Below are 25,505 nucleotides of genomic sequence, written 5' to 3' on the forward strand. Positions count from 1 at the left end.
TAGATAAAGTAACATATGTCATGAAGAGAAGGGAGAAGGTCCAAAAGAGAATGTTAGAGAGAAGGTTGTTAGCATTCCCCTAATGACATTGTTTTAAGTGTAAGGAGAATAACACATGTCAAGCAAAAAAAAGAGAAGGTCTAAAAGAGAAGGTTAGAGAGAAAGTTGCTAACATTCCCCTTTCGGAAAATTATTATACTTCATATTGAGGGAGATGTAGCAACCATACAATGAATGTCCAATTCAAGCCAGCAAAATAAAGATTGGTGTTTAACTTTTGCTGATGGCCCTATGCATGCAAAAATAGGCATGCATAAATTCTCTCTCTATTGTTAATTTCAATTTGGGAATTTAGGGTTTTTTGATTTTTTGATTTTAATTTTTTTAGATCTTAAAAATAGTTTGGAGTTCAATATCAAACAAGTTTATTTTAAAATCTCTATTTAAAATTTTATATTTTTAAAAAGAATCATAATTTTTGAGTAGGACACCAAAGAGGGCCTAAAGGGTCCATAAACATTTATTTTTTATTTTTTATGATGTCTCAAATATAGCTGTATTGATGATAATTTCGTCTTAAATACAACCCTTCAAATATCAATTCTTGCATTGTCTTTTCTATTAGAAAATATATTTATTCCAATCTCCAAAATAGAAACAAATTCCTCCTGGTAAAATGGGCTATAGACCTTATCAAAACGAGAAAGGAAAAAGGGGGCTATAGTTTATTATCTGTTTCTTTCTCTTAAGGGAACTCCATAGTTTTTCTGAATAAAAAATTATGTTAAAAATTTATTTATTGATCGCGTAGTTTTGTTTAATAATTTTATACTCCCTACAATTTCACGTGTATGTGAAGTCAAAATGATTAAAGTAAGTACAATAAGTGAGGACAGGAAGAGGAGGAGGGGGTTTGAATGTTCTTTGGTGATCCAACAGATGAGATGGTAGAGAGCATGTCTAATGCAAGGGCAAGGAGCAAGGGGCTGGCTAGGTCCTGTTTTAGCCCATTAAAATGGTACTGTGCATAAAATCTAACTTCTCAAATTTTTTGTGATTCTAACGGTGTTGAGGAGTTAGGGTTGAAACTCAAAACTTTTTATTTTAATTTATTATTATTTTATTTGTGATAAAAATCAAAGCAACACAAAAATTTATTATTGAGCCATACTTTGGAATAACAATTTTGGGCAAAATGAAAAAAAGAAAAAAGAAAAAAGAAAAAAGAAAAAAAGAAATGTTTAGAGTAATTGAGAGATTTTTTAGGTGAGAATGTGATGAATAAAAGAAAAAAAAAAAGTCAGCTAGTTGGGAATTGGAAAAAAAAAAAAAACAAAAAAGGCTGGAAAAGTCAGCAAATGCGGCGTCCCTTTTATTTTATTTATTTATTTATTTCAAAAACTGACTGTGGCTATGGGGCTCATTTTTATTCGGACTAACAGCGAGGTAAAACCAGCTCCTTATCTTGCCTTAGGCCAAATAACTTCAGTTCTGAGAGCCATTAATATATGAACTTCCCAAACCAGAAGTCTTGTTGTGATGTTTCATTTTCTATGTGTGGTGTGATTGAAAACGAGTATTCAGTATTTAATCAGCAATTTAAATTGGTGGCCATTTTGGGTCCAATTTTTATAACTAATAAGTCTCATAATGCAGATGAAATTTGTGGATACGATCTTTTCCCAAAGTAGGAAGCAGAGAAACAGAACCAAATGAATCAAGGGCTTTATTATTCCCACCTTTCGGCCAAAAAAAACATCAAGGACTTTATTATACCACTGCATTTTGCAACCAATGTCACATGCACAACCGACTGCAAATAAACAAAAAGTTGAAAAAAAACATATACACATGCATAAATCTTTGTCATTGTATATTAATTTCTTTTTATTTTTTATTTTCCAATTATGTACAAAAATATTCTCGACATTTACGAATTACATTATTAATTACAAACGTTACATAAACGATATGCATTGTTTATATATTGATGAGTCTTACTCTCACATATATGAAAACCCATTGTACATAAGTGTGTCTGATCACCTAACAACATTACTCATTGATGTAAGATTGATTTTACGTAATTATCAGTTCTATGAAAAATAAAGTTAGCAATGTAATCGGTGAATATGGTACGAAGGATTTTATCATACATGATAATGTTGCAAAAAATAGTTGTAACAACTTGGAATCCATTTGTATAGATGGGTCCTAAATAGATCAATATAACCTTATCAGCAAGTGCGGTATAAATAATTTCTTCATGCATTACAAGCCAAGCCAGGAGGTAGCAAGAACTATAAATTAATTCAGCCGAGGAGACTAGAGCTAGCTAGGTGCAATTGTTATACACTAAAAAATGGATTCACAAGCTGAACCCAAACTTGAAATTTTCTTTTTCCCATACATTCTTGGTGGTCACTTGATCCCCATGATAGATTTAGCCAGACTCTTTGCATCTCATGGAGTGAAGGCCACCATTGTCACAACCCCTCACAATGTCCTCCTCTTTCAAAGCCCCATCCTTAGAGACCAAAAATTAGGCTACGATATTGGCTTCCACACTCTAAATTTCCGATCAGAAGAGTTTGGCCTACCAAATGGTTGTGAAAATGAGCTCACAACCACTAATGGTGACATGTTCATCAAGCTCTTCATGGCTGCTATGAAGCTTCAAGACCCTCTTGGGAAGCTCCTTTGTGAGACCAGACCAGACTGTCTCGTCTCCGACAGGCTTTATCCTTGGACAGCAGATGTCACTGATGGGCTTGGCATTCCGCGGATTGTGTTCGATGGGAGTGGTTGCTTCTCTCATTGCGTGGAAGAGAGCCTCAGACGCTACACACCGCATGAGAGAGTTTTATCTGAAACAGAGGCTTTTGTTGTGCCAGGCCTGCCCAACAAGATTGAGCTGAAGAGGTCAATGCTGCCAGATTATGTCAAAGCTGAAAATGGCTTCACTCTGTTCCTCAATGAGGCTCTGGAGGGTGAGATTAAAAGCTATGGGATTGTGGTCAACAGCTTCTATGAGTTGGAACAAGCTTATGCTGATTATTTTCAAAAGGAGATGAAGAGAAAAACATGGCACATAGGGCCAGTCTCATTGCACAACAGAAGCAACATTGACAAAGTTGAAAGAGGTATTAAAACCTCCATTGATGAGCACAGTTGTTTGAATTGGCTTGATTCTAGAGAACCCAACTCTGTTCTTTACATCAGCTTTGGAAGCATGCCAAGGATCACTTCAGCTCAGCTCTTGGAGATTGCTCATGGGCTTGAAGCCTCCAACCACCCTTTCATTTGGGTGATTGGGAGAATTTTAGATTATTCATCCAGAGAGAAGCAACAAGTAGAAAGTGTTCTGCTTCCTGTTGGGTTTGAAGAAAGAGTTACAAAATCAAAAGGAGGGCTCATAATCAGAGGCTGGGCTCCTCAGCTTCTGATTCTAGAACATCCAGCAGTTGGGGCTTATATGAACCATTGTGGATGGAACTCAATCATTGAAGGTGTCACAGCTGGTGTGCCTATGATCACATGGCCTTTCTCCTCTGAGCAATTTTACAATGAGAGATTCATTCTCAATGTCATAAGGGTAGGGATTTCAATGGGAAATGAGCACTGGGTTCCATTGACGGAGCTGCCTAGAGTGACCATCAAGAGTGAGAAAGTAGCCAAAGTTGTGAAAAGACTAATGGGCAGTGAAGAAGCTGAAGTTCTGGGCATGAGAAAGAGAGCAGCTGAGTATAGAGACAAAGCCATGAGAGCTTTTGAAGAAGGTGGCTCTTCTTATGCAAATGTTGATGCTTTCATAGCTGAGCTCAAGTCTCGCCGGAAAAATCAAAATGGTCATCTGTAATTTGGTGCGACGTTGTTTCATTGTCATCAATAAATGATTAATTTGGACTGGATTGTAAATTTGTAAGTTTTCATTAACTTCACCAACTCCTTTATTTATTGTACATCCTCCATTATTCAAATAAAGAAATGTAGGGCTATTATTAGAGTGAAATGCTTCCATGAAACACATCTAGATATCTATGTGTTCTTGTGATTGACGTTGGGGCAATTAAGCATCCAACATTTATATGGTGTGGTACACTTCCTCAAAAGTACAAATTAAGCTCACCTTTGTGATTATATCTTACAAGTTTGAAATCATGCTAATATCTTTTTATCTTCTTTTTCTCTCATATTGTGATGCATAACAAATTGAATTGAATCTCTAGTTTAGGATAATTTCTCATGACATGAACATGCACGACACAAATATAGGGAAACACAGTAGATGGACCATGTCACACTTACTTGAAAGTGTAGGGTTTGTAATGGACAATTATCTTGGCTTGGATTTTGTCATATTACAAGCTATAGACGTGGACAAACATAACCTCACATTAAAAAAAACCGTATCACAACAATGTACAATATAAAAATAGGTGATTCACTACTAATATAACATTAATGCCTTTCGAGATAAAACCTCATACCTAAATGAGTTCAGTTAACCTAATTCAATCCATATTTAACTTAATGAGCTGAATCAAGTTTAATAGTGGGCTCGTAATGATTCGTTGCACAACACTGATGTGGTGCTTATTTTGTTGTAATACATCTCACCTATATTTTCTAATCACATGGTTGATCGCATATTCTATAAACATGTAATTCACAATTCACCAACAGCTATAGGTGAGGTGGCCAATCTTTGTGCGTACAAGATCCTATATTTGTTTATATATTTTACAACAAACGATGTAAGTCATTCATATAAATATGAATATATAGCAAAATATTCATTTTAAAAATAAGTTCTTCAATATTATTTAATAAGAGTCAAACCCTCAACCTTTTACTTCAACGAAAGAGATAAGCATATTCCACACGTGGTGCACAACATTTGTGCACGCGGAGTTATAATATTGGCTCACATGAATGATTAGCAACACTCATTCCCCACATGTTTTTCTTTAGAATGGTGATGCTCTTAATCCCCTCTAAAAATTATTGCGTGAATTGAATATACTATATCGGTAGGCTACGTGGTGTATCAGATATATACAATAAATTATTTTTTTATATTGATATTGAGATTCACTCACTTAATTTGGGAGATAAATGAATATATATCCTACTTTGGATTTATACGCTAACATTGAGTTTTTATGTGTGTCAATATTATTAAGGTAGTTTTATTCCTTTTAACTATGTTATTTGAGTGTTATTAGGCACTATTATTATTTATATAAAAAACTTATGAAAAGGAACTTGTAGTTCCAATGATAGTGAGTATTTCTACCACGCGCAAGTTTAGAGTTCAAATCGCTTCTCTACATTTGACCTCCTTTATATATATGTAACCCAAAAAGTGGCAAAATTTCTAACGAACCCTCGCGGACAAACCTTTTATCTATTCTAATGAGGCCCCATTGCAATTTTGGGCTTAAGATTGATGCATGTAAAGTAAAAGAGACCAAAGTGGCGCTTGAATAGACTATACCTAAATGATCACTTTTCCTTGCTATAAAAAGAAGTATGATTGGCTAACTATAAGTAGCATGAAAGTGAAGGGAGTAATGTTGTCAAAGGCATTACCACACGCACAAACCATTGGTTCTCTCTCCCCCTTAGATTATGATATGTCATGTCATGACGAAAGCAATCAAGTTTCATGTGATCATTGATATATTTTCTGCAACAAGAAAAGAAAAAGAAAAACAATAGAAAAGGAGGTTGAAATTTGAACATGCCCGTATAGGGACAACTTTTACTTTTGGTGGGTTGACAAATGGCAATAATGGCAGTTGACTTTTTGAAGGAAGTTGGAGTTACATCCTAAAATCAATTGATAATAGGGGGAGTAGTCCAACTTGTTATAAGAACTTGTAAAGTTTTTTAATTTTTCAATATGAGACTTTTTACTTTTACATTCTCACACGCCCCGCACGTGTGACGAATATTAACAATCCTTCTCGTTGGTAAGTGTGGGATTTTGGGGCTGCTTCGTCCAAAGATAAATACGAGCTCGATATTGATCATGATACCAGTTGGTTCATCCACAAGTTAAGAGTTATGGTTGGTAAACTAAATTTATTTTTGCAAATACGGATGAGATTCTTAATACTTTTGTCTGGTAACGAAGGGGGCATGAAGCCCAAAAACAAACAAATCCACCTAGCCTGCGGGCTTAAATAGACGGCCCTTTAGCCTAGCAAGACCAATCTAGCTAAATTTAAGCCCTTTAGCCTAGGTCAATTCGATAAATGTAACTAATCCTGCGTGATACAAAAGTCAAAGAACTTGGATTACTAACAATAAGTGTGTGGATTGCACCCAACTTCTATCATAACAATTGGACTTATATCGAATTATTTATTAATTCTACCATCTTCAGTTGTTGCAAATTAGTCAAGCAAGCTAAACCACCTTCTTCTATCCAACTTCCACCCAAACATTTTAGGGTCCGTAAATTGCTCAAGGTATCCAACCTGAGATTCATTGGTTTGGTTCCATGGAGGAGCAAATGTCTCAAATTCTTCAACTTCCAAATTACATCGGGGAAACAATACGAATATTTGTAAATTTGAAAATCCTTATAGTTATATTGTACTTTTGATGAGAAGTTATATTCTACTTTAAGTGTCTGTAGATTCTTTAGTTTTCCAATCGATCGTGGAAGCTGGAGTCCGAAGGAGACCTGTATCAAGGATAATCCTAGATACCTCAGTTGAATTAGGTTTCCCACTGCACTTAGTGCCTGAGATGGAAAGGGAACACCATCTAGGACCCTGAGCAACTTGAAATCCTTGTAAATAAAGCCGTTTTTCAAATACTCTACGTTGAAATATTGAAGGGAGCGTAGGTAGGAGGCATACGGCTTTAGAAAAACATACAAATCATGTTCACCATGGATTACAAGCCTTCGAGACTTGTTGCGTTGTGATGTTGGCAATGCAACTTTGGTGCCCACTATAAATTTCAAGAAAACTTTCCTCATTCCCCTTTGAGATAGAGAAGTCTCTGGGAAGATCATGCATGCGAATGGTTTTAATCTTTCCACGTGAGGTTAGTGCTGCCACCTGGATCATGCACCTATCCATCAATTCGTTTAAGCAATTTTCAGGAACACCTTCCGCGGGTTCTTCTCCTTATTGTGGTAAGAATTGTTCTGCAACCCACAAGTGTATCAACTTTATTTTCAATATAGAGGAATCCTCGGGGAAAAGACCCAAATGGAGAAAACATGATTTTAAGTGGAAAGGCAAATCATTATAGCTTAGAGCTAAATTGCAAAAACGCGATCTTGATCAATGAGACGCCAGGTGATGTTTTGAAGCATGCGTCTCCATTCCTCTGCTGTCTTCCTTTTCGTGGACTATAATCCTCCAAGCACCACCACTGCGAGTGGCAGACCACTGCATTTCGCCATCATCTCTCTTCCGACCTTCTCCAAATCACAAGGCATATAGTCCATTCCTGGGAGTGCTTTCTTGCAAAACAATTCCAAGCTTTCATCTTGTGTTAAAAAATCACAGTTCAAGTGCTTCGTTCATTGGATCTGCATATAAAGCAACTTCCTTATTTCGGGTGGTGAGCATCACCTTACTTTCCATCCTTCCACTTGGAAATGCAGATTGGAAGCTATCCCAGACCTCTGTTTCCCAGAGAACAACTAGATACCTCATCTCTTTCAAGTTTCAACAATTGATGCAACTTCAATACCAACGCCTCCTCTTCCAATTTCTTCAAATCATCCATATTGCAATCAGGACTTGTAGCTACAATTATCCTTTCTAGAGTTTCTCTACTGTAATCTTTAGACATATAAACAAATGCTTGGCAATCAAATTGGTATTTGATATCACTATTGTTGTACAATTTTTTTGCAAGAGTGGTTTTGCTGAGACATCCCATGCCCACAATAGAAACCACACGGCGACGTGGCTCCATGCGAGATAGTTGTCTTAGCAATGCTTTGGTATCTTCTATAAGATCAACCAAATCATCTTTCTCGATGCTGGGCGATGTCTGTCTCCACCATCGCAGCCTTTCATTTGCAGAAGCAATCGTCCCTTCACTTCCCTCTCGACCAGTAGTGATCCCAAAATGGTCTTGTTGGCTTGAAATGTTTCGGATCCTAGACTGGATTTTTCCAATCTTCTTTCCGAGTCCGACCTCGTAAAGATTGATCAACTTTGCAGGTATGTTCCATGAACTGCGAGATGCTGCTTTGGCGATGTAATTTCTATAACATCTTCAGCATCCAGGGCCACTTCTCTTATTTGAGACACCTAATTGCGAAGTCTTTCATTTTTATCTTGCTCTGCATCTGCGTCCTTGAGGAAACTTTGCATCCACCGCAATTCGTCTCGCAGTTGCTCAACCTTGTCACCCACACCTTCCAAGAGAAGTGCTTCTTCAGTGATCCAGTTTGTGAGCTTTCCGACGACAGTCGAAACTACAAACTCTGTCATTTTCTCTCTCTAATCTGGCTCTCTCTCTGTATCTTGTTTCCAACAAGAAAAGTGGTTCTCTCTTAATAATGGAGATTCATTGTTCTAGTTTTTGATTCCCTTAATATATATAACTTGACAAATGCTTTCGAACAATTGAAGCTTTTTTTGTTGTCGTTGTTCAATTGAAGATTCAGAAAAGGCCAAACGGCAAATGCCCAAAGGGGAGCCAAGACCCAAGAAACCAAACAGACATGCCAAAACGTCACCGGAGAAAAGCAAAAGAGGGATGCTATCCAAAGACATAGACTAGCCAAAAAGAAACACCATAAACCAGATAGGACAATGGAACATGGAACAGAATATCATATAGTTTGTGCCTCTTGCTTAAATTCCGTGTATCTCTGGTTTAGAATAATTTCACATGACATGAATATATATATATGCAGGACACAAATATGATAAAACACGGTAGACGGGATGGGAGTCGGGACCATGTCACACTTGCTTGAAAGTGTAGGGGTTGTAATGGATGATTATCGTGGCTTAAATCTTGTCAAGTTACAAGCTATAGATGTGGACAAACATAACCTCACATTGAAAACGTATCACAATAATGTACAACATAAAAATAGGTTATTCACTACTAATAACATTAATACCTTTTGGGATAAAACTTCATATCTGAATGAGTTCAATCAACCTGATTCAGTTCATATTTGATATGATGAGCTGAATCAAATTTAGTAGTATTACATCGGTGCTATATTTTCTAATATACGAGCATTTGTGCAAAATTGTAATCATACTAGAAACAACCTAAAAGTTTTTCTTTTATTGAGAAATGTATTTCAATTTTGACAATTTTAGACCAACAATTTTATCTAGTAAGCAATCATGTCATACAAATTTAATATTGTTAAGAAAAAAGAGACTTGTTACAAGGCACTCGTAACTTGTAATTTAAGTGATTAAGAATATTTATTCATGTACTTAAGGTCTTAGGTTCGATTTTCTCCTCCCCTAATATCGCTTGTATCAAAATGTTGTTAAGAAAAACAAAAAAATTCTTACAATTTGGACTGATTGCAAACGTTTTGAAATGACAAAAAATAACGTCACATGCGATGGTTGTATAACACCACAACTAATTCCATCTATTAATTTAAAGGAGTTTAAGATTTGGACTTAATTGCAACAAACAAAATGTAAAGACTGAATTGTGAAAATGAAAATAACAAGGATTAAAAATGTAAATTTGAAAAAGAAAATACACAAATGCAACTAAATACAGTGGCCCTAGCAAAGAAGCTCACGTTGACAACCCATCAAACAGTCAACCTCTCCCTCCTATTTTGTCTCCATCCTAAAACCCTAACCTCCAAAACCATTTCTCAATCTCACTCTCTTTCTCTCTCTGCATCCATGGATTCATCAGAAACTCCAGTTGTCATGTACTTCTTCCCATTTATAGGAGGGGGCCACCAAATCCCAATGATAGATATAGCAAGAGTCTTCTCCTCCCACGGAGCCAAAGCCACAATCCTAACCACCACATCCGCCAACGCCCTGCGCTTCCGAAGCTCCATCCGCCGAGACCAAAGCCTCAACCTACCGATCACCATCCGTGTCCTCAACCTCCCAAACGACGCCGTCTCGCCCGACTCCTCCATGTCCACAACCCCCTCCACAGACACCTCCGTCCTCCGAGAACCCCTCAAGCTATTCCTCACCCAAAACCCACCCGACTGCATCGTCATCGACGTCTTCCACCGCTGGGCGGCTGATGTCATCGACGGGCTTAACATCAAACGGGTGGTGTTCAATGGAAACGGATTCTTCTCTCGCTGCGTCAGCCAGTGTATTGGCCGATACGCGCCGCATGAGCAACTGGGTTCTGATTCTGAGCCATTTCTGGTGCCTCAAATTCCTGATAGGATCGAATTGACGCGGTCTCAGCTGCCCCCTTTTGCAAGAAACAAACCAGGGCTTCCTGACAAAGTTGGAAAAGCAGAGGAGAAGGCTTTTGGGGTTGTGGTGAATAGTTTCTATGAATTGGAGCCAAAATATGTGGAGTATTTCAAGACTGTGTTGGGGAAAAAGGCATGGCCTGTTGGCCCAGTTTCTCTGTGCAACAGAAACAATGCCGATAAGACTGACAGAGGCCAAGCAGCCTCAGTTGATGGACAGAGCCTCCGAAATTGTTTGAGCTGGTTGGATTCTAAAGAACCCAACTCGGTCGTTTACATAAGTTTCGGCAGCTTGGGTCGGTTGCCGCCCGCCCAGCTCGTTGAGATCGCTCATGGGCTCGAGGCCTCGGCCCACAATTTCATTTGGGTTGTTGGGAAGATTTTCAGACGCGCACAGAACGAAGGTCGTGCTGGGGACGATGAGAATTGGGTTCCTCAGGGATTTGAAGAGAGAATGATGGAGATGAAGAGAGGGATTTTGATAAGGGGATGGGCCCCGCAGATATTGATGCTGGAGAATGGCGCTGTTGGGGGGTTTATGAGTCACTGTGGCTGGAACTCGACGTTGGAAAGTGTGACTGCTGGGGTCCCCATGATGACGTGGCCGCTGTCGGCGGAGCAATTCTACAATGAGAAGCTGATAACTGATGTGTTGGGGATTGGAGTCCAGGTTGGGAGCAAAGAGTGGGTGTCGTGGAATGCGGAGAGGGAGGAGTTGGTGGGGAGAGAAAAGGTGGAGGCGGTGGTAAGTAGGGTGATGGGTGGCGGTGAGGAGGCGGAGGAGATGAGGAAGCAAGCGAGAGCGCTTGCGGAGAAGGCTAGGAGAGCCGTCGAAGAAGGTGGTTCCTCGTATGAAGGGGTGAATGCTTTGATTTCAGAGCTCAAATCATTGAGAAAGAATTAGTCAGCCAAGTTATTGATTTTCCATAAATGGGGCCAACATGCTGTATAATCACATGTCGCATTTGTAGAAACGTTGTAGCAATAATGCACTTTATATCAGCGGACGGGTGGACTGGTTTGAGTTAGGATAGGTAGCCAGAACAGTATGTAAGTGATGTACATCCTCTATATGTGACCTTCATGTCCATACCAGTATCACAAACACAAAAAGCACCACCACCCGAATTTTTCTAAAACCCTACACTTCTTCATCTTCATTTCTAGTCCCAAGCATGAGTAGTGAAAACCGAGAGTTCCACATATTCTTGTTCCCTTTCATGGCTTATGGGCACATGATACCAGTCTCAGACATGGCAAAGCTATTTGCAGCACAAGGAGTGAAGACAACCATAATCACAACCCCTCTCAACGCCCCAACATTCTCTAAAGCCACCCGATCAAGAAAAACCAACTCCGGCCGCATCGAAGTCCAAATCAAAACCATCAAGTTCCCTTCTCAAGAGGCGGGGCTGCCAGAAGGGTGTGAGAATCTGGACTCACTCCCCACACCAGAATTCGCCAATAATTTCTCTAAAGCATTGGGCTTGCTCCAAAAACCACTCGAACGGCTGCTACTTGAAGACCAACCGTCTTGCCTTGTAGCTGACATGTTTTTTCCTTGGGCAACTGACGCTGCTGCAAAATTTGGCATTCCAAGGCTCGTTTTTCATGGGACTAGTTTCTTCACTTTGGCTGCATCAGATTGTGTGAGGCGATATCAGCCTTTCAAGAACATGTCATCTGATTCAGAACCCTTTGTGATTCCCAATCTTCCCGGGGAGATCAAGATGACAAGAGCCCAAGTGCCTTATTTTCTGAAGGAGAATATTGAAAATGAGTTTACCCAGTTAATGAAACAAGCTCATGACTCTGAGGTGGGGAGCTATGGTATTGTTGTCAATAGTTTCTATGAACTTGAACCCGTTTATGCAGATTATTACAGAAAGCTCTTGGGGAGGAAGGCATGGCATATTGGTCCTCTTTCTCTGTGCAACAGGGACAATGAGGAAAAATCATATAGAGGAAAGGAAGTCTCTATTGATGAGCATGAATGTTTGAAGTGGCTTAATTCAAAGAAACCCAATTCAGTGGTTTATGTGTGCTTTGGGAGTACGGCTAGATTCAGTAATTCTCAGCTGAAGGAGATTGCAGCTGGGCTTGAGGCTACTAGGCTGGAGTTCATTTGGGTTGTGAGGAGAGGCAAAAATGATGATGATGTGGGCAAAGAGGATTGGTTGCCTGAAGGGTTTGAAGAGAGGATGGAAGGAAAAGGGCTAATCATAAGAGGGTGGGCTCCACAAGTCCTGATTCTTGATCATGGGGCTGTTGGGGGATTTGTGACTCATTGTGGGTGGAATTCCACATTGGAAGGAATTGCTGCTGGGTTACCTATGGTGACATGGCCAGTGTCTGCAGAGCAATTTTACAATGACAAGTTGGTGACCCAAGTGTTGAAAATTGGGGTTGGTGTTGGTGATCAGAAGTGGGTAAGAGTTGAGGGTGATAGCGTCAAGAGGGAAGCTATTGAGAAAGCTGTGACTCAGATTATGGTGGGTGAGGAAGCAGAGGAAATGAGAAGCAGATCCAAGGGACTAGCAGAGCAGGCAAGAGGGGTTATTGAGACAGGAGGATCATCCCATTTTGATTTGAATGCTTTAATTGAAGAGTTGAGTTCCCATAGGTAAAGTTGGACCTCACATACAAAATGAGATTTCACTTGATGGGGAGGGGTTGCAGGGAAGATGGGGTGTTGGGTTATTTATCTTATATTATTTTATATTTTTGTTGTAAACTCAAAGGTTATGAATGTCCACCGTAAGTACATTGTAATTCCTATCATTATACCTATCATCAGAGATGTGATGAGTCAGTGTTGCTGGATGAAGCAACTAGCCAACCAAGTCTGCTCGAGATTATCTCTTGAAATTTTTTGTAAAAAATCAGACAAATTGAAAATTATTAAGGTAGTACAAGCATCAAAATAGACGAACATGGTGCTTGAAGAATAGACTAAATAATAATTATCTAATTGAGTGGTCAAATGGTTTTAAATTCAAGTAATTTTTTGTAGAAATGATATTTGAGAGGTGGCTAATGAGTTGCTTTTCACACGAGCCACTCTATTATTTTCAAAAAATCAAATGTAACAATTGATTTGTTGAAAATGGCAAACTGATTTTAATAAAATAAATTTCATAAATAAAGTAGGTAAGGAAATCATAAATATCTTTGTGAGAAGAGGGTCTTCTTGTACACTCACAAGGCTACTTTCACCTAATAGTCTTTATTTCTTGGACTAACACCTAATGTTTAGGATTGACCTTTAGGGTGGGTGGGAAGGGCCATGGTCATGCCCCCAACACGCTTCCTCTTTTCTCACACAATGCCTATTCTTGAGTCCTTAATTCACCATCATATTATCACACAATGCCTATTCATGCCCCCAACACGCTTCCTCTTTTCTCACACAATGCCTATTCTTGAGTCCTTAATTCACCATCATATTATCACACAATGCCTATTCATGCCCCCAACACGCTTCCTCTTTTCTCACACAATGCCTATTCTTGAGTCCTTAATTTTTTTCATGGAAGATTATACTCTCTATTTAATCCACCGAGTCCTTAATTCACCATCATATTATTATATATTTTCCCAATCTCTCTTCAATCTATCTATTATTTTAAGTTTCTCTCATTCTTCTTTTCTCATATTGTAATCCTAAGAATCGATCTCTCACTGAAAAGCTAACAAATTTTCTTTTTTGATCTTTATCTTTGAGATTGATGGTGACCAAGAGAAGAGGAACATGAGAATTTGAAAAGGTAATCAGATTTATGAATTTCTCTTTATATTATTTCCTATTCAGCAAATTATTTTTTCCAACCCTAAACCCTATTTGTTGGTCTATGTTGACTTTTTTTTTCTTGCTTTTTGTTGTTGGGCGTGGGCTCTATCTTTTGTTAAGCGGTTTGTTGGTTCTCTTTATTGGTTTATAATTAGCACCTTTCGGCGCATTATTTAAAAAAAAAAAAAAATCCTTTCATATTAAGCTTTATGGAGATTCACTATTAATTATACCCAATATAGAAGCCCAAATTATTACATTTAAAAAAAAAAAAAAAACCCTATATGAAATGGACTTTAGAAACACACCAAAAATCCATTTACAACATAATAAAAAGACTTTTAACTTCTTTTAAATTACAAAATTATCATTGATTTCTTAAAACAAACCCAACTCCAAAACCTCATAAAAAAAGCCTAAAACACTCAATAGGGCATCAAAGTAATTTAATAATCAAAATTAAATTTAATAGGGTCAGTTGTCATTTTTGGAGTTTTTTTTGGGTTTGTTTATAAAAATTAAATGGTATATGGTTTATCTATATTATTAGTGCTAAGAATGAGTATATGACTAAATATCTCTAAGCTTTATTGTATACCAAAGAAGGGATCTTATTAATTTATCGCCTAAGACGACCTAAAATTCAAGACCTAATGTTCAATATCAATACAACCAAACACCTGACATACATTGCAGAGTCACTCTATATATAGGAGTTGAAGTAAAAAACCTAACATGCCGGCCCCATAAGTTCACAGTGGACGACCAATTATTAATGGGTGTACGGGCAAATTGCAGTAGCAAACAGATACTATGCCACAAGAAGATAGCCAGTCACCGGATCACCATGTTGCCGCTAGCACTTGTTCTGTTCCTCCTCAACTGTCACATTGTCTCCTCAGCATCCATCATCAATACCCTGCCGGGCTTTTCCGGCGAACTCCCGTTCAAACTTGAAACTGGGTTCGTACTTTTTAAACTAAAAGATAAAATTATAGGAGTAATCAGTTGTATACAATTTTGTGCTTATCTCGTATATATAATTTTATACATTATGATATTGGTTCCAGCATGAATATTATTATATCAGTTCATACATACAACACATCGATGAGAATAAAAGCTATGGGGTTTAATGATATGAAGGTACCTAGGGGTCGGCGATTCAGATGATGTGCAGCTCTTTTATTACTTCATTGAGTCGGAGAGAACTCCCATAAAAGATCCTCTAGTGCTTTGGCTCACCGGAGGTCCTGGCTGCTCTTCTTTTTCTGGCCTAGTATATCAAATTGGTACATGATCATAAGCTCACTTCTTAACCTTGTCCTCTACTTTTGCTGATGGATTGAGTTCTTTCTTTTTTGGCAGGTCCACTGGTATTTAACTACGCAAATTCTAGTGGGAACCAACCAACTTTTTTGTTAAATCCATACTCATGGACAAAGGTATGTTTGTGTATAGTTAGTGGCAAAACTTCTGATTTTCGAATAATTATTTTACCCACCCTAAGGCACTGAAATTTTTCAGCTTGCGAGTATAATATTTTTGGATCTGTTGGTACTGGATTCTCATATGCAAAAAGTTCCCAAGGATACATGACAGGTGATGCATTATCAGCAGCGCAAACTTATGAATTTCTAAGGAAGGTGAAAATGGGTTAATTAAGTTACAATGGATTGAAAATTATGTATAAATCTCATTAATTAATTTACTATTTAATTTACTATATATTGCAGTGGATTAAAGGTCACCCTCAATTTCTGAAAAATCCACTATACATTGGTGGTGATTCATATTCAGGCAAGACCGTTCCCATCATTACTCAAGAGGTGTCCGAAGGTAAAACTTTTGTTGTGAATGAAGACGTTTTCAGATAATGTTACTACCTTTTTTATTTATTTATTATGAACAAGTCTTCTTATATCTAAACTGTTGTAGGAAATGAGGTTGGGCGTGAACCACCAATGAATCTCAAAGTAAGAATTCAATCTGACTTGACATGGTTGTTTTTCATTTTATCTTTTCACTATAGGAACCGCAGCCTTACAGCCTTAAAGGAGCACAACTAATTTTCGTTTATCTAAACTAAAGGGGAGTGGGGGTTTCTTACACACATAACTAAGATGTTATGGGAGTTTGAACTTGAGATCTTTTATTTGCAAGTTAAGGCTCTCTTTCACTAAGTTAGACCCTGTTAACAATTTTCCTATTATTAAAATCCCAATTAGTTTTAAAACGCTTTTATTTATTTTAGAAGCATGCTCATGGACTCTTTGTATATCTTGTGGTCCAGCCATGAGGACAAATTTGTTTTAGCCCAACATAACCCAGACTCAAAAGCTGGTTCAATCACTGATAATGCAAATAATGCTAAGGGATTTAAACCGGTGACATGCAACTTTTTATCCCTGTTTGAGCTTTGGGCTGTTGTTGTTGATTTCCACTCATCTAATTTAGCTTGGGATTAATGCTTTTCTTTGACCATCATAGTTCTTTGACAAGTTGAAACCCCCAAGTCGAAAACCCAATTAATTTAGAAGGGAAAAAAATCCATGAAACTCATCAAAAGAACCACCTATGCTTCACTATCTCGCCGCCCACGGCCCGTCTTCTTTCTTTTCACTTAAATTTTTGTTTCATTTGTGTAGAACATCAACAATTTAGAAAAAAAATGCCTCAAATTTCAGGCTTAAATTTATTTCTTAATGTAAACTTTCAGCTTTGAATTATTAGACTCAATCTTGTAAAGGTTGGTTTTAGAGTCCAACTCATCCCCTCCTCCTAAATACCCCTCAAGTCTAAAAACCGACATTTGTGCATCATACGATTATGAGTCAATTTTAGAGTTAAATCCGTCTCCCCAAAAAATTACTATAACAATTTCACTTTAAAGTTTAAATTCCTTTTCTTTTTTTTAATTTATAAAAAAAATTCAATTTAGATTTAAAATTCTAGTTCATTGATAGTAAAAATATGACATTGAAACATGGCAACTCCCTTTTTTTTTTTTTTTTTTTTTTTTTTTTTTTTTTTTTTTTTTTGTTTTTTTTGTCTTAAACATAACTAAATGCTCTTTTGTATTGAACACAGGGTTACATATTAGGCAACCCATTTACAAATCCAACATATGACGTGAATTCACGAATTATATTTGCTCACAATATGGCCCTTATATCTGATGCACTCTATGAGGTAATAAATATTCTCTACTATATTTTCTTTTTTCTGCTTATAATTTTTTAAATATGTTCCCGAAATTTCACACCTGTTACTCAAAGAGGTATTGAGCCCACATATGCTCCTCATGCTCCCCACCTTTTCCACAGCATGACTTCTCCACAAGACTTTCATCAGTAGAATGGTTCTAGAACATAGTACTTGCATTTTTCAATCCAAGCATTTGAACTGGTTGCTCCACATAACTCAAGTCCTCACTTAGTTCCACAGGTTGCTACATTCTATACCAATCTGCTCACATTTCTTTAAATTTAATCTAATTAACTAACGAAGTAGGAAAAATAATGCCTATAATTTTTTTTCTGTGGTCTGAATACCTAAGTTATATATACAAATGTGCTTTAGTGCAATAATAATACAAATACCTAGAAACATGTCTATATGGAGAAAAAATTAATAACGTTGGAAAAGAGAAATTAATAATCAATTTTTATTCATTATTGATAGATAATATAAGATCTAATAACTTGGTATTATAGTCAACTAAAACAAATTGCAAGGGTGAGTATGTTCAAGTAGATCCAAGCAATGCACCTTGTGTGGAAAACCTTCAAGAAGTTACTCAGGTGAGAATTACCACAATATTAATGTTCTTGGTTTACATTTATTTATTGCCCTAATGATCGATTTGCCACTCGAATAAACTTGTAGTGCCTCCAAAAGATAAATAGTCCCCAAATATTGGAGCCAATATGTAGCACAATGTCTCCAAAACCAAAAGGATTCAAATGGGATAAAAATTTTGTTGGAGAGAACTTCTTAGATATGCCTCATCGCTATCCAGAACTATGGTGTCGTGTAAGTTTCTGGCTCATTCTCTCTCACACACAATATAAATGGACCTAACAACATAACTAAAATCACCAAAATGGAAATGACATAAACAAAAAATGAGTCATATTATACAGACTAATTAAAAATATAATTTAGTTATATACATGATTGAAATATGCTGCATGCTAATATCTTACTATTCGTACTTCTTTGCAGGCTTATAACTATATGTTCTCCTTCATTTGGGCTAATGATAAAACTGTACAAAATGCTCTTCACGTTCGAGAGGTAAGTTAATTAATTTTGAGAATTAAAATACCTATATAAAATATTCACGATTTTATTTACCATTACAACCTGCAGGGAACAATAAAGGATTGGGAAAGATGCAATCAGAGCTTCTCTAGCAGTTATGCATATGATGTTAGAACTAGTCTTGACTATCATCGAAACCTCACCAAGAAAAACCTTAGAGCACTGGTTTACAGGTACATCTATTTCCACCCTGTGTCTATTTCCCCACTCAACTATGTAAATTTGAAAAAATATAATCCTATCATTCCATCCACTATTATTTCTAAAATATCCTTTAATTATTAATTCAAGCAAATTCTCTTTGCTAATAATTAGCAGTTGAGATATGAAGACGATCAAGTTGTGTTTGACGTACTGGATAAATGTTTTAGTCTAATATTTTGATTTTCTAGATCTTTTAATTTTTTTATTCTTTGCCTTGTTTCTTTTTGTCAAAGGTTAGAATAAGTGGGTTACATGAGTTGAGATTTTTTTCCCCAAATCCTTAGAAGTCATTTTATAAAAGGATAAATTTTTCTTTAAAATTTTAAAAAATAACGTGGGTGAAAAAATAGAACATAGGTTGTAATAACAGCACTCCTATTTTTAATATTAATTTTCCACATTTCCAAGTTTGTCTACTCTTAAAGTACCACGAACGTCATGCCAAAACTTATATAGCTATGAGCTATTTAAAAAATTTACAAATACATAGATGAACAATATCCCACAAACGCTAACTACTTGTTTTGCCCTACTCCACAACCATCTCATAATTCGAACTTTTAACTTTTTAGGTCATTATTGGAAGATGATCCCTGCAAAAGTTCATTTAAATTAGAGAACGTTTAGTTGTGACCAAATAAATAGATGAACACAATATTTTCAATAAACAAGAAAATGTTCACAATACCAATTATAAGTGGCTGAATGATTTCCAATTTAGATGAAATTTCACTTGAATGATTTTTCAATGAGGACCTAGAAAGTAGTCGGTTCGGATTATAAAATTATATTGTTAGTATGACCAAAATAAGTGCTTATTATCGTACTAATTGATTAGTGTTTGAGGTCTATTGAATAGTTGAATAATTCCTCTCTCCTAAAGATCAAAGTTAATTTGTAACAGTGGTGATCATGACATGCTTGTTCCATACGTGGGCACTGAAGAATGGATAACATCTCTAAATTTGAGTATTGATTACACTTGGAGACCATGGTTTGTCAATGGCCAAGTTGCCGGGTTGGTTTTGCTACTATCAATTCCACTCCACCATATCATTGTTTTACAATTCATAATTTCACTGGAATTTCTAAATACATTATTATTTTTATTTTATATTTTATCACAGGTATACGAAAGCATATACAAGGAAAGCGTACAGTTTGACATATGCGACTGTGAAGGCAAGAAGAGAAAATTAATCCTTCCCAATTATGTTTCTCAAGAAGTAAACAGTGGAAATTAACTTTTGTTTTACCTATACAGGGAGCTGGCCACGCAGCTACAGAGTACAATCCTAGGGAGTGTTTTCCCATGATTGATAGGTGGCTTTCATATTACTATATTTAGCCCATTAAGTAACTGTAAAGTTTATAATTGAAAATAGTTCAGAAAATTCGTGCGTTGGATTTGGAGGTGAAACTTGGCCATCTCACCTATTATTACCTTGCTTAGCTATCAAGGTTGCAGCCTGTAGTGCTTTGGTGAATCAATTTGTAATTAGATGTCAATATCAATTTTTTTTTTGGTAGCAGGAAATGAATAATTCATTACCAAATTGTTAATGGTTCATACCATCACTGTAAGCCGAGTCTATCCGAGAACACCACGTGGCCATAAGAGATTGGGTCCCCCGTATACCGACCCGACCAGAGTTACTACCCCAGGTGTCGATGGCCTCCAAGCCGAGCCTGACGAGAGAGTGTGAATCAGTGATTGGGCATGCAGGTATCGACCCGACCACTAGGATGCCATGTATGACCAGAGGAGCACTGATATTCTGAAGGCACGATCAGACCCTGTTGAGTCAGTCACTCCATCCACCTGATACAACAGCCTTGCGATGGAAATGGATCAGTTAATATACTTCACATCCAAAGTCAAGTGTTGCTTACCATATGTTCCCCTGATGATTAGCCAGGTTATGGAGAGGGATCACTTAATTTGCCTCCCATCCAAAGCCAAGTGTCGCTCTGCCACCTAATCCCTGCCAAACAACATGGTGATCATAAGAAGTCATTTAATGTGGTCCAGTCCCACTAGGAGATCACATGTAAGCCAGGAGATCAGATATAAGCCCTAACCTTAATCCAGGTTCAGGCCATTCGCAATACGAGAAGGATACACAGTTTACACAAATAAAATTACAAGAGAATCCAAATTTGAAAAAGAAAACCAAGGCCTCAGTAAAGTTCAATCGAAAACCCCAATAGCTCAGGCCTAAAACAATAAATAAAAAAAAGCCCCCAAATTACAAAAACCCTAAAATCAAACCCTACACAAATGAAGTAGTCACTGCCACAAGAAGACCAAAGTTCAGAGGAACCAAGAAAGGAGATCTATAGAGCATTGGTTTGGGTTTGATCACCATTTTTGTTTGTGCTCTTAGCTGCAAAAGACACAAATCATTGTGCTCTATGTTTAAAGGCCATGGTGCAACTACTATTAGGCTAACGGTGTTGTGTTAAGATTTCGGAGGGACTGACCCTTTGCCCGCCACTAGCAACATCGATATTGTTCTCAACTTAACTACTTGTTTAGCAGGTGTATGATTTTATACAAAATGTCTCGATGTTATTAGGAGTAGAATCATTTATAATATGAGACTTTCTATTTTGTTAAGTTTTCAATGTAGAACTCGTGTATTCTTCAACATGTTGTCTATAGGAATTTTCATTGCTATAGGACATTCGTGTCTGACAATATAAAGCACGAAAGCAGTATATTTGTGCTTGTATTACAAGTTATCTCAGTGACTTTATCAATGGATTAGACATATGAATAGACACAATTATAGAATCGTCCCTCGTGCTCAATGCTATATATTTTATATTTTAAAAAATATTATAACCCAGGTGCTCACGCGCCTAGGCTAGATTCCACTTTTTTTCACAACCTAAATGCAAACATGCCGGAATGCGAACATGAAAAACTCTAAATAGCCTACAAATGTAATGACGTAATTACAAACAACCAAACAATCGCATTTTGGATACGTGACAGTGGACATGCAACTTGAACATCTGGATTTTCTCCGTGCGAAATTTGCATGAAAATGTTAGGAAGCAACACCTACCTTCTTAAAGGGCCCCATTGTTCAGTGGCTCCCTTTCACCTTCATCATCAAATCCTTCAGGGCCAGACACAAGCATCCCAGCCTTATCACTCATAAAAAACTTACATGTAATGTAGATAATATTGTTTTATTATTTTTAACTAAGAATACAATGATATATAAAAAAATTATCTTATATATCATTGTGTTATTATCAAAGATAATAAAAAAATACTATCCTCGTTACATGAGAGTTTCTCACCTCAGTTGCCACCACTCCACTACTTGCCGTTATGACTCTTGGAAAATGAATATGAGAGTTGAAATCTCTTTTTTGATAATCACACACACCCCCGCGTGCACTACTTTATCAACACTTTTTCGCCTTTATCAAACATTCTCCACGTCAGCACCCAGCATTTCACAATCAAGAGTATTATATGTCATTATTTTCGTATATTTTGAAAATTTTATTCTTTAGTGATTTTCAACATTGTAGAGGAAGGAATTGGTGAGGAGAGAAGCGGAAGCCGCGAGAGGAGATGGGTGATGGTAAGGAGCATGTCTTTCTTTTCATATCGTCTTTTAATAAACTTGCATAGAGGTGAATCAAATTTGTACATACATCGCTGTTAGGGTTTAATTTATGAAGCGATATGGTTAGTCTCACAATAATTTAGGGTCATAAGAGTATATTTATCTAATTATAAAATAAAATTTTGTGGGAAGTGTTAAAATAGGGATGGAGTGACAACCACACAATTTTTTCCCTTCATTAATAGAGAAGTATATATCAATACACAAAGGACCACTTTTGAAATCATAAGTTTCATATTATTCATTAATTTCCTTAACTTCCTTTGTTTGATGAACCTTTCTCAGATTTCAGATAACATTTTTACCCTCTAAAATTGTGCCACGTGTCCCATGTCAAATAAGATTTTCAGATATTTAAAAAAAATTATAATATCATATTTCATATAAGATTTTCACCCTCTAAAATTGTGCCACGTGTCATCTCTATCAGATAAGATTTTCAGATATTTTTTTAAAATTATAATCTCAAATTTTAGATAAGATTTTCATCATCTAAAACTGTGTCACATGTCATCTCTATCTTCTGAATCCCTCTATAAAACTACATCATCAACTCATACCTCTCACATCATCTCTTATCTATTCCTTCATTTCTCAGATTTTACAAAACACATTCTACTCTCAATGTCAAACTTGAGGAGGGTGTTAGAGAGGCAACATAAAGAAAGGGAAGAAATCCGGCGTAGACGTGCTGAAGAAGATCAAGACGCCGATGAAGAAGAGGAACAAATGCTTGCAGTAGCGGTGTGTATGCTTAATCAATCAAGGCAACACCGTCGTCCTCGTGCCCCAAATGTGGACAGACGTAGAGAGTCTCGGGGTAAGAATCTCTTGGAGGATTACTTTATCCCAAATTCGTTATATCCTGCTCATAAGTTTCGAGAGAGATATAGAATGCAACCACATTTGTTTCAAAAAATCATGCATGATATTTGTAATTACGACACATACTTCATTCAAAAGCATGATGCTGTTGGAGTTTTGGGTCTTATCCCGGAGCAAAAACTTACAGCTGCTTTGCTGATGCTTGCTTATGGGGCATCTGCAGAGCAGGTGGATGAGATTGCAAGGATGAGAAAATCAACTATCCTAGAGTGCTTGGTGAGATTCTGTGATGCAGTGGAAAATTTGTACACGAGGGAGTACCTTCGCAAACCCACTTCGAGGGACCTGCAAAGGCTGCTACAAAAAGCAGAGGCTCGAGGTTTCCCAGGCATGATTTCGGGGCTAAATGGGTATCGGGTACGGGGATCCCCGAACTTAAAAAATTCCCGACGAGTATGGTGAGAGGATAGTATTGGCGTCCCCATCCCCGAACCCAACCCGAAAATATATTTGTTTATATTTAAATAAATAAATAATTATAATATTTATGTTTAACCCTAAGTTAACTTCCCTCTCCTAATTCTTCCTAATTTTCTATGGAATTTAATATTGATGTGATTTTGAATAGTTGAGTTGAACTTTATAGTTAATTTAGATGTGTTGAATGATAACGTAATATATATGAAACTTAATGTTAAAATGTATGATAAATATTTTTTTATGCAAAAAAATCGGATATTCTGGGCGGGTATGGGGGATATTCTCCCGACGGGGACGGGGACTCCCCGAAACCTAATAAACGGGGATGGGTTCGGGGACGGGGGCAGGGATGGAGAGAGGGGATGGGGATGGTATTGTCATACCGGCCCCTACCCGACCCGTTGCCATCCCTAGGCATGATTGGAAGCATTGATTGCATGCACTGGCAGTGGAAGAATTGTCCTACTGCTTGGCAAGGAGAGTACGGGAATCGAAAGGGCCAAAAAAGTATAATTTTGGAGGCCGTAGCTTCATTCGACTGTTGGGTTTGGCATGCCTTCTTCGGGGTTGCCGGATCTCAGAATGACCTCAATGTCCTTGGTCAATCCCGGTGTTCGACGAGGTATTGCGAGGTCATTCCCCCCAGGTCACGTACCAAATCAACAATACCGTATACTCTGGTGCGTACTACCTTGCCGACGGAATTTATCCTAGGTGGATGACATTCGTGAAAACAATTCCGAATCCCCAATCCGAGAAGGAAAGAAGCTTTGCTTCCTTTCAAGAAGGTTACAGGAAAGACGTGGAAAGGTGTTTCGGTATCTTGCAAGCTCGTTGGGCAATTATCAGGGGTGCTGCTCGGATGCTAGATGAGGAGGTGCTGAGGAGTATTATGATGACTTGCATCATCCTCCACAACATGATTGTGGAGGATGAGTATGACTACGATGCTCCAGAGGTGTTTGAACCCGATCCCATGAACACGGCGTTGACAAGAATATATGAAAGGCCGATGGGACCAAATGGACTACCAATGGAGCCCGAACCGTTAGTTCGGGATGGTCGATTCAACAACCCCATGATTGATCGTTATGAAGAAATGCAATCTTCATATGTTCACGAGAGACGTCAAGTTGACTTGATCGAGCACTTGTGGGAGATGAAAGGCAATCACAATGGATGAAGTCAAGATTAGTGCTTTGTTTGGAATTATGCTTTGTTTTTAATTATGCTTTATATTGTGTGTGGTGTTTTTTGGAATTATGCTTTTTTTATTATTATTATGCTTTTATGTATGATTTGTTTTGTGTGTTGTTTGCAATAAATTAAGGTTTGTTTTTAATTAATCTTTGTTTTGATGCTCAAATGTTTTTAATAAATAGTCATATTATTTAATGCTTTTTTTATTTAATGAAAAGGAAACAATACAACAAATTAAAGGATAATACAACAATACAACAATACAACATATGGCAAAGGTGTTTCAATAAAACCTAATGGTTTTCATCATTTAACCAATCCGTATTGCTAGGTCCGTCGTCATGGAAAAGTTTTCTTCTCATCACATCCCTTCGTCTATGCTTCCAATAGGCCTTTGTTTCAGGAGACATATGGCTCGTATCCATGGCCATGATTTTCATCTCTCTATCATCCATGTCTTTGTCTTGTGCCTGCTGCTGTTGAATTACAAATGCTTCCTCTCGTGCCTTGTCCACTTCATCTCTTTTCAAGTCTCTCTCAATTCTTAGTGAGGTGTTCTTAGCTATTTGCTCCAATAATTGTACACATTCATTGTTTGAAGTGCCCC

At 37.3% G+C, this 25,505-nt stretch overlaps 3 protein-coding genes and 2 pseudogenes across 3 annotated transcripts; 4 read left to right on the forward strand and 1 right to left on the reverse strand.

Moving 5' to 3' along the window:
* Positions 1–2,362: 2,362 nt before the first annotated feature.
* On the forward strand, positions 2,363–3,859 carry LOC117638506 (abscisate beta-glucosyltransferase-like). Its single transcript, XM_034373622.1, has one exon. It carries the CDS (start codon positions 2,363–2,365, stop codon positions 3,857–3,859), a length of 1,497 nt encoding a protein of 498 aa, XP_034229513.1.
* A 2,382-nt stretch (positions 3,860–6,241) lies between these two features.
* LOC117638507 lies at positions 6,242–8,474 on the reverse strand (annotated as a pseudogene).
* A 1,303-nt stretch (positions 8,475–9,777) lies between these two features.
* Positions 9,778–11,327, forward strand: LOC117637347 (abscisate beta-glucosyltransferase-like). The gene has a single exon (XM_034372217.1). It carries the CDS (start codon positions 9,879–9,881, stop codon positions 11,325–11,327), a length of 1,449 nt encoding a protein of 482 aa, XP_034228108.1. The 5' UTR covers positions 9,778–9,878.
* A 56-nt stretch (positions 11,328–11,383) lies between these two features.
* On the forward strand, positions 11,384–13,074 carry LOC117637346 (scopoletin glucosyltransferase-like). The gene has a single exon (XM_034372216.1). The coding sequence runs from the start codon at positions 11,599–11,601 to the stop codon at positions 13,048–13,050; it is 1,452 nt and encodes a 483-aa protein (XP_034228107.1). The 5' UTR covers positions 11,384–11,598; the 3' UTR covers positions 13,051–13,074.
* A 1,986-nt stretch (positions 13,075–15,060) lies between these two features.
* On the forward strand, positions 15,061–20,091 carry LOC117638508 (annotated as a pseudogene).
* Positions 20,092–25,505: the final 5,414 nt, after the last annotated feature.

Source organism: Prunus dulcis, chromosome 8, assembly GCF_902201215.1.
Source record: "Prunus dulcis chromosome 8, ALMONDv2, whole genome shotgun sequence".
In the NCBI taxonomy this organism is placed as follows: domain Eukaryota; kingdom Viridiplantae; phylum Streptophyta; class Magnoliopsida; order Rosales; family Rosaceae; genus Prunus; species Prunus dulcis.

Bases quoted from the DNA above. Each gene is read 5' to 3' on its own strand.
- LOC117638506 (XM_034373622.1), top strand. From the start codon at position 2,363: ATGGATTCACAAGCTGAACCCAAACTTGAAATTTTCTTTTTCCCATAC.
- LOC117637347 (XM_034372217.1), top strand. From the start codon at position 9,879: ATGGATTCATCAGAAACTCCAGTTGTCATGTACTTCTTCCCATTTATA.
- LOC117637346 (XM_034372216.1), top strand. From the start codon at position 11,599: ATGAGTAGTGAAAACCGAGAGTTCCACATATTCTTGTTCCCTTTCATG.